The sequence below is a fragment of the Schistocerca cancellata genome, chromosome 1 (genome assembly GCF_023864275.1).
Source record: "Schistocerca cancellata isolate TAMUIC-IGC-003103 chromosome 1, iqSchCanc2.1, whole genome shotgun sequence".
In the NCBI taxonomy this organism is placed as follows: Eukaryota; Metazoa; Arthropoda; class Insecta; order Orthoptera; family Acrididae; genus Schistocerca; species Schistocerca cancellata.
Genome location: NC_064626.1, coordinates 1,011,658,033 through 1,011,672,462, shown reverse-complemented (window position 1 = coordinate 1,011,672,462; position 14,430 = coordinate 1,011,658,033). Strand labels below are relative to the sequence as shown.

At 41.3% G+C, this 14,430-nt stretch overlaps 1 protein-coding gene across 1 annotated transcript in view; it reads right to left on the bottom strand.

Annotated features, from left to right (window-relative positions):
• Positions 1 to 14,430, bottom strand: part of LOC126089086 (sodium leak channel NALCN) — a 390,881-nt gene that overhangs the window by 316,475 nt on the left and 59,976 nt on the right. The window contains exon 3 of the mRNA XM_049906884.1: positions 14,029 to 14,144. Coding sequence (XP_049762841.1) covers positions 14,029 to 14,133 — 105 coding nt within the window. The 5' untranslated portion in view covers positions 14,134 to 14,144. The remainder of the gene's footprint in view (positions 1 to 14,028; positions 14,145 to 14,430) is intronic.

The following is a 14,430-nucleotide window of genomic DNA, read 5'->3' as shown; positions in this document are numbered from 1 at the left end:
TTGGTGGTTGCCGCGGTGGTAGGTGACGTGCAACGGACAATGAAAGGAAAGTTAGAGTAGGTGTCAATAAAGAGAAGCCAATAAGTACCTAAAAAAGGTCCCGCAAAGTCAGCATGAATACGCTCCCAGGGCTTCTCAGGCGAAGGCCACTGTGACAAAGATGACTTTGGGGCGGCGGCCTGTGACGCACAAGGGCCGCAGGCAGCGACCATGTGTGTGATTTCAGAGTTGATGCCAGGCCAGTACACATTATGGCACACCAGAGATTTTGTGCGAGACACACCCCACTGCCCTTGGTGAAGGAGGTGCAAGACCGAAGCATGCAAAGACGCAGGTACCACAACACGCGGCGAAGCATTTTCGGTGGAAAGGAGGATAACACCATCCCTAGCCATGAGGCAGTAATGCAAAGCATAGTAGTTCCGCAACAGATCAGAAGTCTTAGCGGACGGACGATCTGGCCAACCGTTCTGAATACAGTGAAAACCTGGGAGAGGGTAGCGTCAGAACCCGTAGCAGACGCCAGCTGGTCCCCGGTGATGGGGAACCCGTCCACAACTCGCTGCTCAGCAACATCCAGGTGGAAACATAAAAGTTCGTCCCTATCGAATGCCAGATCAGGACCCATGGGAAGGCGAGACAGTACATCAGCATTCACCTGTTGAGCCATCGGCTGGAAATGAATCTCATAATTGAAACAAGACAAGTAAAGAGCCCAACGCTGGAGGCGGTGTGCAGCCTTGTCGGGAAGTGACGTTGATGGATGAAACAAGGAAACAAGTGGTTTGTGATCCGTAACAAGATGAAATTTGGATCCCTAGAGAAAAACACCAAACTTATGAAGAGCATAAATAATGGCCAAAGCTTCTTTTTCAATTTGAGAATACTTTTGTTGGGCACCCGTGAGCGTTTTGGAAGCATAAGCAATGGGTTGTTCAGAACCGTCAGAAAAACGGTGCGCAAGGACTGCACCAACCCTATATTGAGAGGCGTCCGTGACAAGAAGAAGAGTTGGCCAGGTCAATAAGTAGCCAGACACGGGGCCTGTTTCAGCATAGTCTTCAATTTCTGGAAAGCCGCATCACATGACACGGACCAGTGAAAAGGCACGTTTTTATGCAACAGGCGATGCAATGGCTGAGCCACCAAAGCAGCAGATGGTAAAAACCTGTGATAGTATGCTATTTTCCCCAAGAAGGCCTGCAGTTCCTTAACAGATGTAAGGTGAGGAAGGGCATCGATCACAGCGACAGTTTGCTGAAGCGGACGAATACCATCCCGAGAGAGTTGAAACCCCAAGTACGTGATACATGCCTGAAAAAATTTTGATTTCTGAAGATTACAGTTAAGACCGGCAGTCTGTAAAACATGAAAAAGTGTGCGGAGATTTTTAAGATGTTCGTCAGTGGTGGAGCCAGTGACAACAATGTCGTCCTGGTAATTTATACACCCAGGGACAGTGAGCAATAATTTTTCCAAGAATCGCTGAAAGAGAGCAGGAGCGCTGGCAAACCCGAATGGCAATTGTTTGTATTGATAGAGGCCGAAAGGCGTGTTAAGAACAAGAAACTGCTGGGAAGCACCGTCAAGAGGATGTTGATGATAAGCTTCTGACAGGTCAAGTTTAGAAAAATACTGGCCTCCAGAAAGTTTAGTGAACAATTCTTCAGGTCGAGGCATAGGGTAAGTGTCGATAAGGCATTGAGCATTTACAGTGGCTCTGAAGTCACCACAGAGACAAATATCACCAATTGGCTTAGCAACGACAATGATAGGAGAGGACCACTCACTGGAAGTGACAGGAAGCAAGACCCTTGAAGCAGTGAGACGATCCAGCTCCCGTTTGACCTGATCATGAAGGGCCACAGGAATGGGTCAAGCCTGAAAAAACTTAGGCCGAGTAGTGGGTTTGAGCGTGATATGAGCTTCAAAGTCATTTGCACAGCCTAACCCAGGAGAAAAAAAAGGGATGAAAATGTCGTCGACAAGGAATCCAGTTGAGCATAAGGAATAGCATCAGAGACGATATTGACAGAGTCATCTACGGAGAACCCAAAAACGCGAAAGGCATCGAAACCAAAAAGATTCTCCGCGTTACTATGGTCGACCACAAATATGGGAACAGTGCGAACGACGGATTTGTAAGATACCTCAGCATCAAATTGTCCCAAGAGAGAAATCTTCTGTTTATTGTAAGTCCGTAATCGCCTAGTGACAGGTGACAGGATTGGAGAACCCAAATGAAGATACGTCTGAGAATTGATGATAGTGGCAGCAGAACCAGTATCCACCTGCATGCGAACATCTCGACCAAGTATTTGGACAGTGAGGAATAACTTCCCTGGAAGGGAAGAAGTACAATTGACAGACAACACAGAATCAGAATCAGCGTCATGTTCATGAACATCATGTACACGGTCAGATTTGCAAACGGATGACACATGACCCTTTTTTTGCATTTATGACGCACGGCCCAACATTGTGGACAATCTTCTTGTGGATGTTTCGTAAAACACCGCGGACATGAAGGTAGTTGCCATGGGTTTTGCTGCAGTTTCTTAGAGGTTTGTTTATGGTTAGGCCGAGGCTGCACTTGGGAGTGTACTGCGGCCACGTCGGCCAGCGTACAGAGGTTGTATTTCCCCAATGTCACCCCATGCCTCTATTTGCACTGCAGCGGTGCGAGAAATTTAAAAAGACTGAGCAATGGATAGGACTTCATCTAGAGTCGGATTTGCCAACTGAAGGGCACGTTAACTAACTTCTTTGTCGGGCACCGATCGGATAATAGCATCCTGTACCATGAAATCAGCGTAGGATTCTTTGTGAACTTCAGTAACAAATTGACACTTTCTACTGAGGCCATGAAGTTCAGCAGCCCTAGCGCGATAGGATTGATTCGATTGTTTTTGACAACGATAAAAGGCAACACGAGAGGCTGCCAAATGTGTTTGCTTTTGAAAATAGACGGACAGAAATGAGTACATTTCAGCAAAGGACAAAGAAGCAGGATCTTTCAAAGGAGCCAATTGCGACAACAACCAATACATTTGAGGTGCAATCCATGAAAGGAACAGAGACTTACATGTTTGTTCATCCGCGATATGAAATGCCAAGAAGTGCTGTCGAAGACGTTTTTCGTAATCAGACCAGTCTTCTGCTGTCCCATCGTATGGAGGAAAAGGAGGTACAGACAACAACGAGAGAGACCCCGCATTTAACGCCATGACGAAATCATGAATCGCATTTGTGAGAAGCATTTGCTGTTCTATGAGACCTTGCAATAATTGCTCTAAAGTAGCCATGGAAACATGTGGGTCAATGATGGAAAAGAAAAATCCCATCCTTGTCGCCAATTGTTATAACTTCAAGCTGAACAAATATATTTCTAGGAAGACACAATACATGAAAGTCAAAGATCAAGTAAACAAAGACGTGTATACACTTTAACAGTCAAATCATAACAGAGTCCGAGTCTAGCGGATGCTGGCTGGCTGGCCACTTAGGTGGCGCTGCTGCTGCATGGCTGGCAGTAGAGCATGTAGAGGACGTGCCTAACTGTGCAGCGGCACTTTGAAAGATCGGCAAGTCACAACATATGCATATCCTGTAAAGTGATTCACTCCACATAATTTTGATAAAAGAATCATTCAAATTACCTACGGAACATGTAACTAACTAACAGGCAGGTTCCAAGGCTTCAGACCTCAAAAGAATTCCACACAGCACAAATAGCCAACTTAACCCAATACACAGAGGATGGATTTGAAAGACATTACATCAATGGAGTTGTTTTTATTGATCTATATTCAGTCTGTTACAGTGTTTACCACTGCATCATGCTACACAAGATCTACAGCATGAAACAAAATCATGGCTTCATGAAAATAGTTGGCACTTTTCAGCACAGTTGAAAGATCTTCACTGAGTTTTAAGGAAGACAAAGTTGTTGGAGAAACCAAAAGAATGGCTTGCCACAGGGAATGCTTTGCTGCTGCACTCTTCAATATACACACTAATCACCAACCAAGGCCTAACATTTGGCAACAGGAATCAGATATTTTAAAAATGAACAGTGCACATCTCATTTGCAATGCAAAAGTAAATTTATTACAATGACATCTTTATAATTACATGCCATTTGAAATGCATATTACGAATGAAAGATAATGTCTGGTAGGTGGTGTACACTTTCTTGAATGTAGGTTTCAAGCCCGTGCTGAAAATCTGTGCAAGCACAGTACAATATTCCATGATCAATTGCTTCCACTTCCTGCTTGACCCACGTTCTTCAAATCAGTCAAGATGCAGGTTTTATGGGAATACACATGTGATTTTAGGTATCCCCACAGAAAGAAGTCACAAGTGCTTAAATTGAGAAAGGGGGGGGGGGGGGGGGGGGGAAGGGATGTGGAGACCTTGGATGTCACCAAAATGGGAAATGACCCTCCCTAGAAACATGTGACAAACGACGTGCAGTGTGATGGGTGGCACCACCTTGTTGAAAATAATCGTTGTTCTTACTGTATAGATATCAATGGACATAAGAAATTGTTAAGCATGTGAATGTAATGTTCAGTGTTGACTGTCATAGTCATACCATTTTAATCTTCAAAAAAATTTGGCCGAAGTTGTTGAAATTGCTATTTGCACACCACACCGATCTGCATGGAGAGTTGTTTCATGGATGATGCACAGATTCTCAGATCCCAGTAACAGAAATTTTTCTTGTTAACCTCCCCATTAAAATGAAAATGAGCCTCGTTCACTCATGATGATTATCACATTTTCACCGCCTTCAAGCAGCACTTGCATTCAAATACCAGATTCCTCTCGTTGCTTGCTCACAATCTGCTTCCTTCCAATGTTAAACACTACACATCTTGTTTGGATGAAATGTTATCTCTTCCCTCAAAATAGTATGCTTTGCTTCCCAGCTTAACTCTAATTTATGCAAGTGTCATTATGCAGACCGCTCTTGGCTCCAAATCAATGCCCGTCTCAAAATCTTGAAGTTTTTCAGTGCCCTTGCATTCTTCTTAGAATCTGGTGGCTTCTTTTTTATGATACTCCCTTTTGTCCTCAGATCAGTAAAACATCTGAGAATCATATTGCAGCTGGGAATGGGACTGCAGATTGAAATGAACACAAAAAAGCTGCTGCAGTGTCGTGATAACACTCGGCATTTTGCACAAACAGGTCATAAGTAAACGTGTTGTGCTGTACCATCCACTGTGACATCACTTCTGAAATGGCTTCTGATAGCGAGAACACTGCTGAAGGTTCCCACACTCTACATGCATGAGGGGCATTCACTAGTTACTTCAAATCATCACCCTGTATACGCAGATGATCTTGCTTTAGCAACGCAAACAAAGAAGCCTGAGGAGGCTGAACAAGTTCTACAACAGCACTGAGTATTATGGTAAGAACCACCAGAAACCTAATCCTCAACAAATACAGGTCTGTACTTTCCATCTCTGAAAAAGACAGGTGAATAGAAAACCAAAAGTTAACTGGGAAGCCTGTTTTATGCTAAAATATTCGGCATCACTTTAGACAGGTCTTTAACATACTGTACACATTGTCTCAGCATCAAGCTAAAAGTGTCAGCTTGAAATATAATCATTCAGAAACTCATTGGCAGTAACTTGGGAGTCCAACTTCAAGTCATCAGAACCTCCACCATAGAATCCTATTTCTCTGCTGGGGAGTTTGCATGCCTTGTATGGTACAAATCTGCTCAGGCAATGCAAGTAGAAGTTGCACTGAATGAAACTGCACAACTTACAACTGGATGTCAGAAACTGACACCTTCAGACAAGGTTTATTATTTGGAAGGTACTGTACCACATGATATGTGTGGTACAGTAGCTATAGACATAGAAATTAAAATGGATGAACTAAAGCATTTACACCCTCTTCACGGCCATAAACCACCATGGTCTATAGTGAAATCCAGAAGAAGTTTCCTTACTTCAACAGAAGCATGAACTATGTCTCCACCTGCTGCCAGAGAACAATTGTGGGCGGCTACATGTGACAACTTAAAACATACATGAAACCTGCTGTGCATCATGGTCTATAGTGAAATCCAGAAGAAGTTTCCTTACTTCAGCAGCAGCATGAACTACGTCTCCACCTGCTGCCAGAGAACAATATATATGACAACTTAAAACATACATGAAACCTGCTGTGCATCTACTGCCTGGAGATTCTTTAGAGTAGTCCATGTGGAGATCACTGAACAGGCTAGGATAAGGTGTAAGCAAATCCACGGTCAACTTTGTCTAATGGGATTTTCCAAAGGACTGACAAAATGTGAATGCAGAGGAGAACACGCAATGCATTACCTGTACTACCTGTCCATTTTGCCTTAAGGCATATAGTGATGAACAGCTGATGAAGGCTGAAGGCGCTGCACTTACTGTTATTCAAATCTGGGTGAATATCATTTAGTTCATTATGTAAACTATGCAAATTTTGTTTTAGTAGTATCCCTTAATATCATACAGCCATGTGATATAAAGTTCTGTGCAGTTTCTGACTCAGGTGGGGGGAAGACTCCAAAATGGCAGCTTCCTTCTGTACAGGGCATATTTCATGGGTTCTTCTTAAACTGGGTCCTACGTGATATATCTCTGTCCTTGACCTACCTTGTTTAATGTTTTCCTCTTTTCTCATTTTTAAGAAGGAACATGTGGGTATGAAAGATGCACTTATGTACGTATGTTGCTGTAACATTTACTGGAAATTGCACCTTCTAAAGATAAGAACTAACAACATCATCTGTTTCTTTATTGATTTAACAAATATCAACACAGGGTTTTCGATTAGAGTTCACAAATTAGACTGCAAAGACTTACATACAATACAGTACAGTAAAGAGCTGAATCAAAACAATTTTGAAAGAAAGATTAGTAATGGCAGTATTAGAATGCAGTGCAATATAAATTAACATAAGAGAAAACTGAATGGTGAATAAATGAGACAATGCCACAAAATTTTAATGTAGCTTGCACAGGTTCAAAAATAATGTCGCACTTCAAGAAACTTTCAACCCATATTAGTATATTCTTTCTTAGTTCTTATACTTGCTTGTGGAATGTATGAGAACAATACTTATAAATGTTGGGCCAGACATTGTGAAGTATGAGGTTCATACAAATGAAACTTGGTCAATGTGTCTACCTTTGCCTTACACGTAAGTTGGCACCACGTAACTGCGGGTATGGTGGTGCCAACTTTTGGTAGAAAGACTAATGTCTGCACACTGTTTGACATTGCATAGTGCCAGTGTGGTTTCATGTCGAAGAGAAGGTGGTCACACAAGTTATCGTCTACTAACGAACATGTAGGCGAGTAAGGAGGAACAACGAGGAGTGATTCGATTTTTGGCGGTAGAGGGAGTTGGAGGTTGTGAAATGTATCGACAAATGAGGGCTGTGTACGGTGAGTACAATCTGAGTCATTCGAGTGTTGTGGAATGGTGCAAATGATTCCTTGAGAGCTGCAGGTCACTGGAAGATGATGCTTGTCCTGGAGAGGTTCGTCGTGTCATCGCACTGGAAACAGTTGTGGAAGTGAATGCTTTAGTCATGGACAACTGCAGAACCACCATGGACGAGATCCATTGATTACTGGGTACTAGTGTGGGCACAGCTCACACCATAATGCATCAACACCTGAACTTTCAAAAAATCTGTGTGCAGTGGGTTCCCCACCAAATGACTGCCGAACAGTGCAATACTCAAATGGCACTGTCTTTGAGTCATCTGCAGCATTATCACGAGGAGGAATATGGCTTTCTGTCACGCATTGTCATGGGGTGACGAAATATGGTGTCACCATTTTGAACCGGAAAGCAAACACCAGAGCAAGCAGTGGAAACATGTGACTTCACCACCTCCAAAGGAATCAAAGGCCATGCACACCAGTTCTGGTAAGGTCATGATGTCCTCCTTTTTAGACCACAAGGGCCCACTGCTTGCCGAGTTAATGGACGGGGAACCACCATCAGTGCCAAGCGTTATCAAGCCAATTTACAGAACCTTACACAAGCCATCAAGTCGATACGCCAAGGCATGTTATCCAATGGCGTTATCCTCCTGCATGATAATGCCCGCCCACATACAGCCAATGCGGTGAAGATGACATTGCAGCAGTTTTGGTGGGAAACACTGGGACATCCACCATACAGTCCCAACCTTTCACTGTGTGACTTTTATATGTTTGGACCTCTAAAACAATATATTCACAGACATCAATTTGAAACGTATGATGAAGTGTTTGACTGGGTCCATGCCTGTATCCGACAGCAGACTATTAGCTTCTTCAAGGATGGAATCGACCGGCTAGTGTCACAATGGGATAAATGTGCCAACAGTTTTGGTGACTATTTTTGAGTATGTATACTGTGTATGACTACATTTTTGGGTTAATAAAATCATTACCATTACTTACATGAAAGGGAAGCAGTGGTTGGGAAGGTAGTGAGACAGGGTTGTAGCCTCTCCCTGATGTTATTCAATCTGTATATTGAGGAAAGAGTAAAGGAAACAAAAGAAAAATTCGGAGTAGGTATTAAAATCCATGGAGAAGAAATAAAAACTTTGAGGTTCGCCGTTGACATTGTAATTCTGTCAGAGACACCAAAGGACTTGGAAGAGCAGTTGAACGGAATGAACAGTGTCTTGAAGAGAGGATATAAGATGAACATCAACAAAAGCAAAACGAGGATAATGGAATGTAGTCGAATTAAGTCGGGCGATGCTGAGGGAATTAGATTAGAAAATGAGACACTTAAAGTAGTAAAGGAGATTTGCTATTTGGGGAGCAAAGTAACTGATGATGGTCGAAATAGAGAGGATATAAAATGTAGACTGGCAATAGCAAGGAAAGCGTTTCTAAAGAAGAAAAATTTGTTAACATCGAGTATAGATTTAAATGTCAGGAAGTCGTTTCTGAAAGTATTTGTATGGAGTGCAGCCACATATGGAAGTGAAACATGGATGATAAATTGTTTGGACAAGAAGAGAATAGAAGCCTTTAAAATGTGGTGCTACAGAATAATGCTGAAGATTAGGTGGGTAGATCACGTAACTAATGAGGAAATATTGAATAGGATTGGGGAGAAGAGGAGTTTGTGGCACAACTTTACAAGAAAAAGGGATCGGTTGGTAGGACATGTTCTGAGGCATCAAGGGATCACCAATTTAGTATTGGAGGGCAGCGTGGAGGGTAAAAATCGTAGAGTGAGACCAAGAGATGAATACACTAAATAGATTCAGAAGGATGTAGGCTGCAGTACGTATTGGGAGATGAAGAAGCTTGCACAGGATAGAGTAGCATCAAACCAGTCTCAGGACTGAAGATCACAACAACAACAACCGTTACTTTACACTAGTGGCTGGGTTTCATTTGAATGCCCCTTATAGTCTATCGTGGTGTGATGTAACAAGTTCTCCAAAGCAGCAGAGAGATGCTAACATCAGACCCAGAACATCCATGGGGTACTCAGCAATTAAGGGGGTGTGTGACAGCCACTTGAAGCTGCCAATGAAGAGCCACTGCATCATGTGCTGGCCAGATATATGGGATAGGCAGCCACTTGGAAATATGTAATTGGGAACAAACGGAACTTCCTCTGTGTGATGACAGTATTCAAAGCATGTTACTTATGTGTATATATCACAGCAACCATACTAGGTACAGAGAATTATGATGCTCTGAACATTTCAGTACCAAATTTGTGTCTGCAGCATGTAAAATTAATGAAGATTATCAGGGAGAAGAAAACAATAACAGACAAAGCTTTGAAAATTAATTTTCATTTAAAAGAAGGAGATCTACATCTACTCCATACTCTGAATGCCACCATGAGGTGCATGGTAGAAGATACCTCCAATTGTACCAGTTATTTGGGTTTATTCATGTTCCATTCACATATGAAATGCAGGAAAAATGATTGATTGAATGCCTCTGTGTGTGCAATAATTATTCCAATCTTATCCTCATGATACCTATGTGAGTGATACATAGGGGATTGTAGTATATCCTTAGAATCATCATTTAAAGCAGGTTCTTGAAACTTCGTTAATAGACTTTCTCAGAATAGTTTATGTCAATCTTCAAGAGTCTTCCAGTTCAGTTCCTTCAGTGTCTCTGTAACACCCTACCATGGATCAAATGAACCTGTGAACATTTGTGCTGCCCTTCTCTGTACACATTCAATATCCCCTGTAAGTCCTATTTGGTACGGTTCCCACACACTTGAGTAATGTTCTAGAACCAGTCACATGAGTGATTTGTGAGCAATCTCCTTTGCAGACTGATTACTGTCCCCCAGTATTCTACTCATAAACCAAAGTCTACCATCTACTTTACCCACTACTGAACCTATGTGAACATTCTAATTCATATTTCTACAAAGAGTTACATCCATGTATTTGTACGAGTTGGCCGATTCCAACTGACATTATAGTCATAGGATACAATGTTTTTCTTTTCTTTTTGTAAAGCACACAACTTTACATTTCTGAAATTTAAAAGAAGTAGCCAACCTCTGCACCACTTTGAAATTTTACTGAGATCTGATTGAATATTTGTCCAGCTTCCTTCAGGTAGTACTTCATTATAAATAACTGCATCATCTGCAAAAAGTCTGAGGTTGTTATTAATATTGACTGCAAGGTCATTAATATACAACATGAACAGCAAGGGTCTCAAAACACTTCTCTGGGCCACACATCAAGTTACTTCTATATCTGAGGATGACTTTCCATCCAAGATAACATGCTGTGTACTATCAAAAAGTCCTCAATCCAGTCACAAATTTCAATTAATACCCCATATGATCGTATTTTTGACAGTAAGTGCAGGTGTGGTACTGAGTCAAATGTTTTTCAAAAAACAAGAAATACTGCATCTACCTGACTGCCTCGATCCAAGGCTTTCAGTATGATATGTGAGATAAGTGTGCGTTGGGTTTCACATCATCAATGTTTTCGGAATTCATGCTGGCTGCCACTGAGGAGGCCATTCTGTTCAAGACACTTCATTATATTTGAGCTAAGAATATGTTATAAGATTCTAGAACAAATCAATGTCAAGGATATTGGAAGGCACTTTCGTGGATCACTTCTACTACCCTTCTTGTAAAAAGGTGTGACCTGTGTTTTTTTCCAAGAACTGGGCAAGTTTTTTGTTCCAGTGGCCTAGATAGATCATAGCTACAAGAGGGGCTAATTCAGCTGCTAATTCAGTATAGAATCTGACAGGGATATCATTGGGCCCTGGAGCTTTCTACAGTTTTAATGATTTCAGTTGTTTCTCAACACCACTGCCACTAATAATTATTTCATTCATCCTTTCAGTGGTATGAGAATCAAAATGGAGCAGTTCTCCTGGGTAAAGGAACATCTGAAAATGGAGTTAAGTATTACAGCTTTTGCTTTACTATCCTCAATTTCAGTTCCTGCCCCATTCACTAGGGACTGGATACTAATGTTGGTGACACACAGCCTTTGCATACAACCAGAATTTCTTTGCTGAATGAGATTTTCACATTGCAGCAGAGTGTGCGCTGATATGAAACTTTCCTGGCAGATTAAAACTGTGTGCCAGACTGCGACTCGAACTCAGGACCTTTGCCTTTCACGGGCAAGTGCTCTACCAACTGAGTTACCCAAGCACGACTCACGACCCATCCTCACAGCTTTACTTCCACCAGTACCTCATCTCCTACCTTCCAAACTTCACAGAAGCTCTCCTGTGAACCTTGCAGAACTAGCACTCCTGGAAGAAAGGATATTATGGAGACATGGCTTAGCCACAGCCTGGGGGATGGTTCCAGAATGTGATTTTCATTCTGCAGCAGAGTGTGCGCTAATATGAAACTTTCATATCAGCAAACACTCTGCTGTGGCTGAGAGCTTACATGTAAGTGTCTTTTAACTGTACCTGTCTGGAATTTAAAATATCATCTTTACAGTAAATCACAATCTATCTTTTCCTACATTGTTGACATGTAATCTTGGAAAGTTCAGCCTAAGGGTATTTAAGGCCCAGCTGGATGATGGAGTGAGGTCTCAGTTTTTGACCATACCAGAATCAGGCGCTGTGTCACTGTGTGCTGAATCGGCTACACATTTCCATTTTAGTTTAGAATTATTTCAATTTGTGCCCTCAGAATATGTGAAAATTTTGCTGTTGATTCACAGCAAAATTTTATTCACTACATTTGCAAACTTTGGTGATTTACTGTGTTTCTGAGAACTTGTGTCATTTCCTATGGTGATCAAGGTTTTGAAATTTTGCATGCAAGTCAAAATCAAGAATTGTATTTATTTTTGGCTGGTGGATTAGATGGTACTTGTAATTACTGGCCATCATGTTGTGTTGATGGGCCTGCTAGGATCCATGGACTGAGCTTATGAAGTGTCCATTTTTATTATTACTCGTGTTATCCACAGTTGGGAGTTACATTTATTTTTATGATGGGGAGAGAAGTGGTGGCACTGGAATATATACAAATATCTTGGATTGAAGATCACACCCTTTATCATTATCTCATGGAGTAAGGGTGTACAACTGTTGATAATGATGCATCTGTCCAAACTTGGGGGCCCATTAGTGCTGTTCAAGAGAAGAAGGCTGTGTGTTGGCTTTGGGCTTCATACTCTTCTTTCTGTCTCTCATGGTCATCAAAAACACAAATGTTATATTAAATTCATTACAGTCAGCTACATCAAATGATTAAATACATAACACATGTCACAAAGGAAATGAAGACACACATCACAAAGGAGAGTAGGACACACCAAACACATATGTCATTCAATTATCCAGCTGATTATATTGTTCTACAAAGTTGCAAGCACAGGGGCAGGGGAGCTATTTGATGTGGAAATATAAGAAAAAAGTAATGTAATGTACATAAATAAATAAAGTGACTACAAGACTGGTAGACACTTACTTGAATCAGTCACAATCTTTAGGCATTTGAGAGTATGTGTCCAGTGCAATATAAAGAGGAAGATCAAAATAAATTTAGATGTGGGATGGTAGATGCCAGACAGATGAATCAGCAGGATTCTAAGGAACTGCAATTCATAAACAGACAAAGTAACTTACAAAAACTTGGTTAAACTAATTCTTCAGGGTTGTTCATCATTCTGGGACTTTTATCAATGTGGATTAGTGGAAGGGACAGAGAAGATTCACATACAAGCTGCAAAGTTCATCAGATATTTATTTAATCTCCATGAGAACATCACAGAAATGTTGAACAAACTGCAAAGGGAGAAGCTACATGAAAGGCACTGAGATGAGCCTTATTCTCAAAATTTCAAAAACCCATTCTAATATGAGTTAAGAAACACATTACTTCAGCCAACTTATATTTTACACAGTAATCAGGAGGGAAAAAGTAGTTCACATATAGAAAGAAGTAGCAATAATTCCCCTACCAACCCTACCAATAAACTATCTAAAAATGGAACAGGAAGGTGAGAAATGATTCTCGTGCAACATATACACACTGCCATACACCGCTTGGTGGAATGGGGTACAGATTTAAATGCCATGTTAAACCTTTTCTGTACTAGTTTCTTACAATAGCAGGCTCTATTCTGTTAGATGAACAGAGTTAATAAGCCTTGCCATAAAAATAAGCATTAGTTAAATAAACTGTTCTGGTCTGGGACAAAATATCTGCATATCCTATCCAATATAGAATATACCTACCCAGAAAATTTAACTGAAATTTTCCAGATAATAGCTATTCAGAACACCTACACTATGTGTTAATGATGATTTTGCTGTAAAGCCTGAATCCTAAAAGTCTCATGAATTCAACATAGTGCTTGAACACACAGCAAAAAATTGTACCTCTACACAATAAACTATGGGTTGTATTCAAAAGAATTACTCTGTATTTGAAGCAGTTACTTAGACTCATTAGCTTGAAAGGTGTGGTGATACATACAATAAAAAACTAAGTTAAATATCAGCTGATATAAAGATTACCATGTTCACCCATTCAATATCAGCACTTTCATTGAGAGCCTCTTCTGGACCATAGTCTGCGAGGACAGTGTCCCCTTTGAGACTCTGCTTCCTCCCCAGCACCATGCTGGCAGCCTCTGCAATAACGTTATTCAACATTTAGACCAGAGAACAAATTGTGAATTTTGCCTGACAAAGAGTCAAATAAACAGAAGAGTGACATGATGATGAAACATTCTGCATTTTAAATGGTAATACAAATCACTAACAGAGAGAGATGGACATCTAGCAACAATTAAACAATGAGAAAAAGTAGGAGGAACAGAGATAGGAAGGGAGGAGGGGAGGGGGTGGGGGAGGGGGGAGAGGGGGGAGGGAGGGAGAGAGAGGGAGGAATGAGGGAGGGAGGGAGAGTGGGGGGCA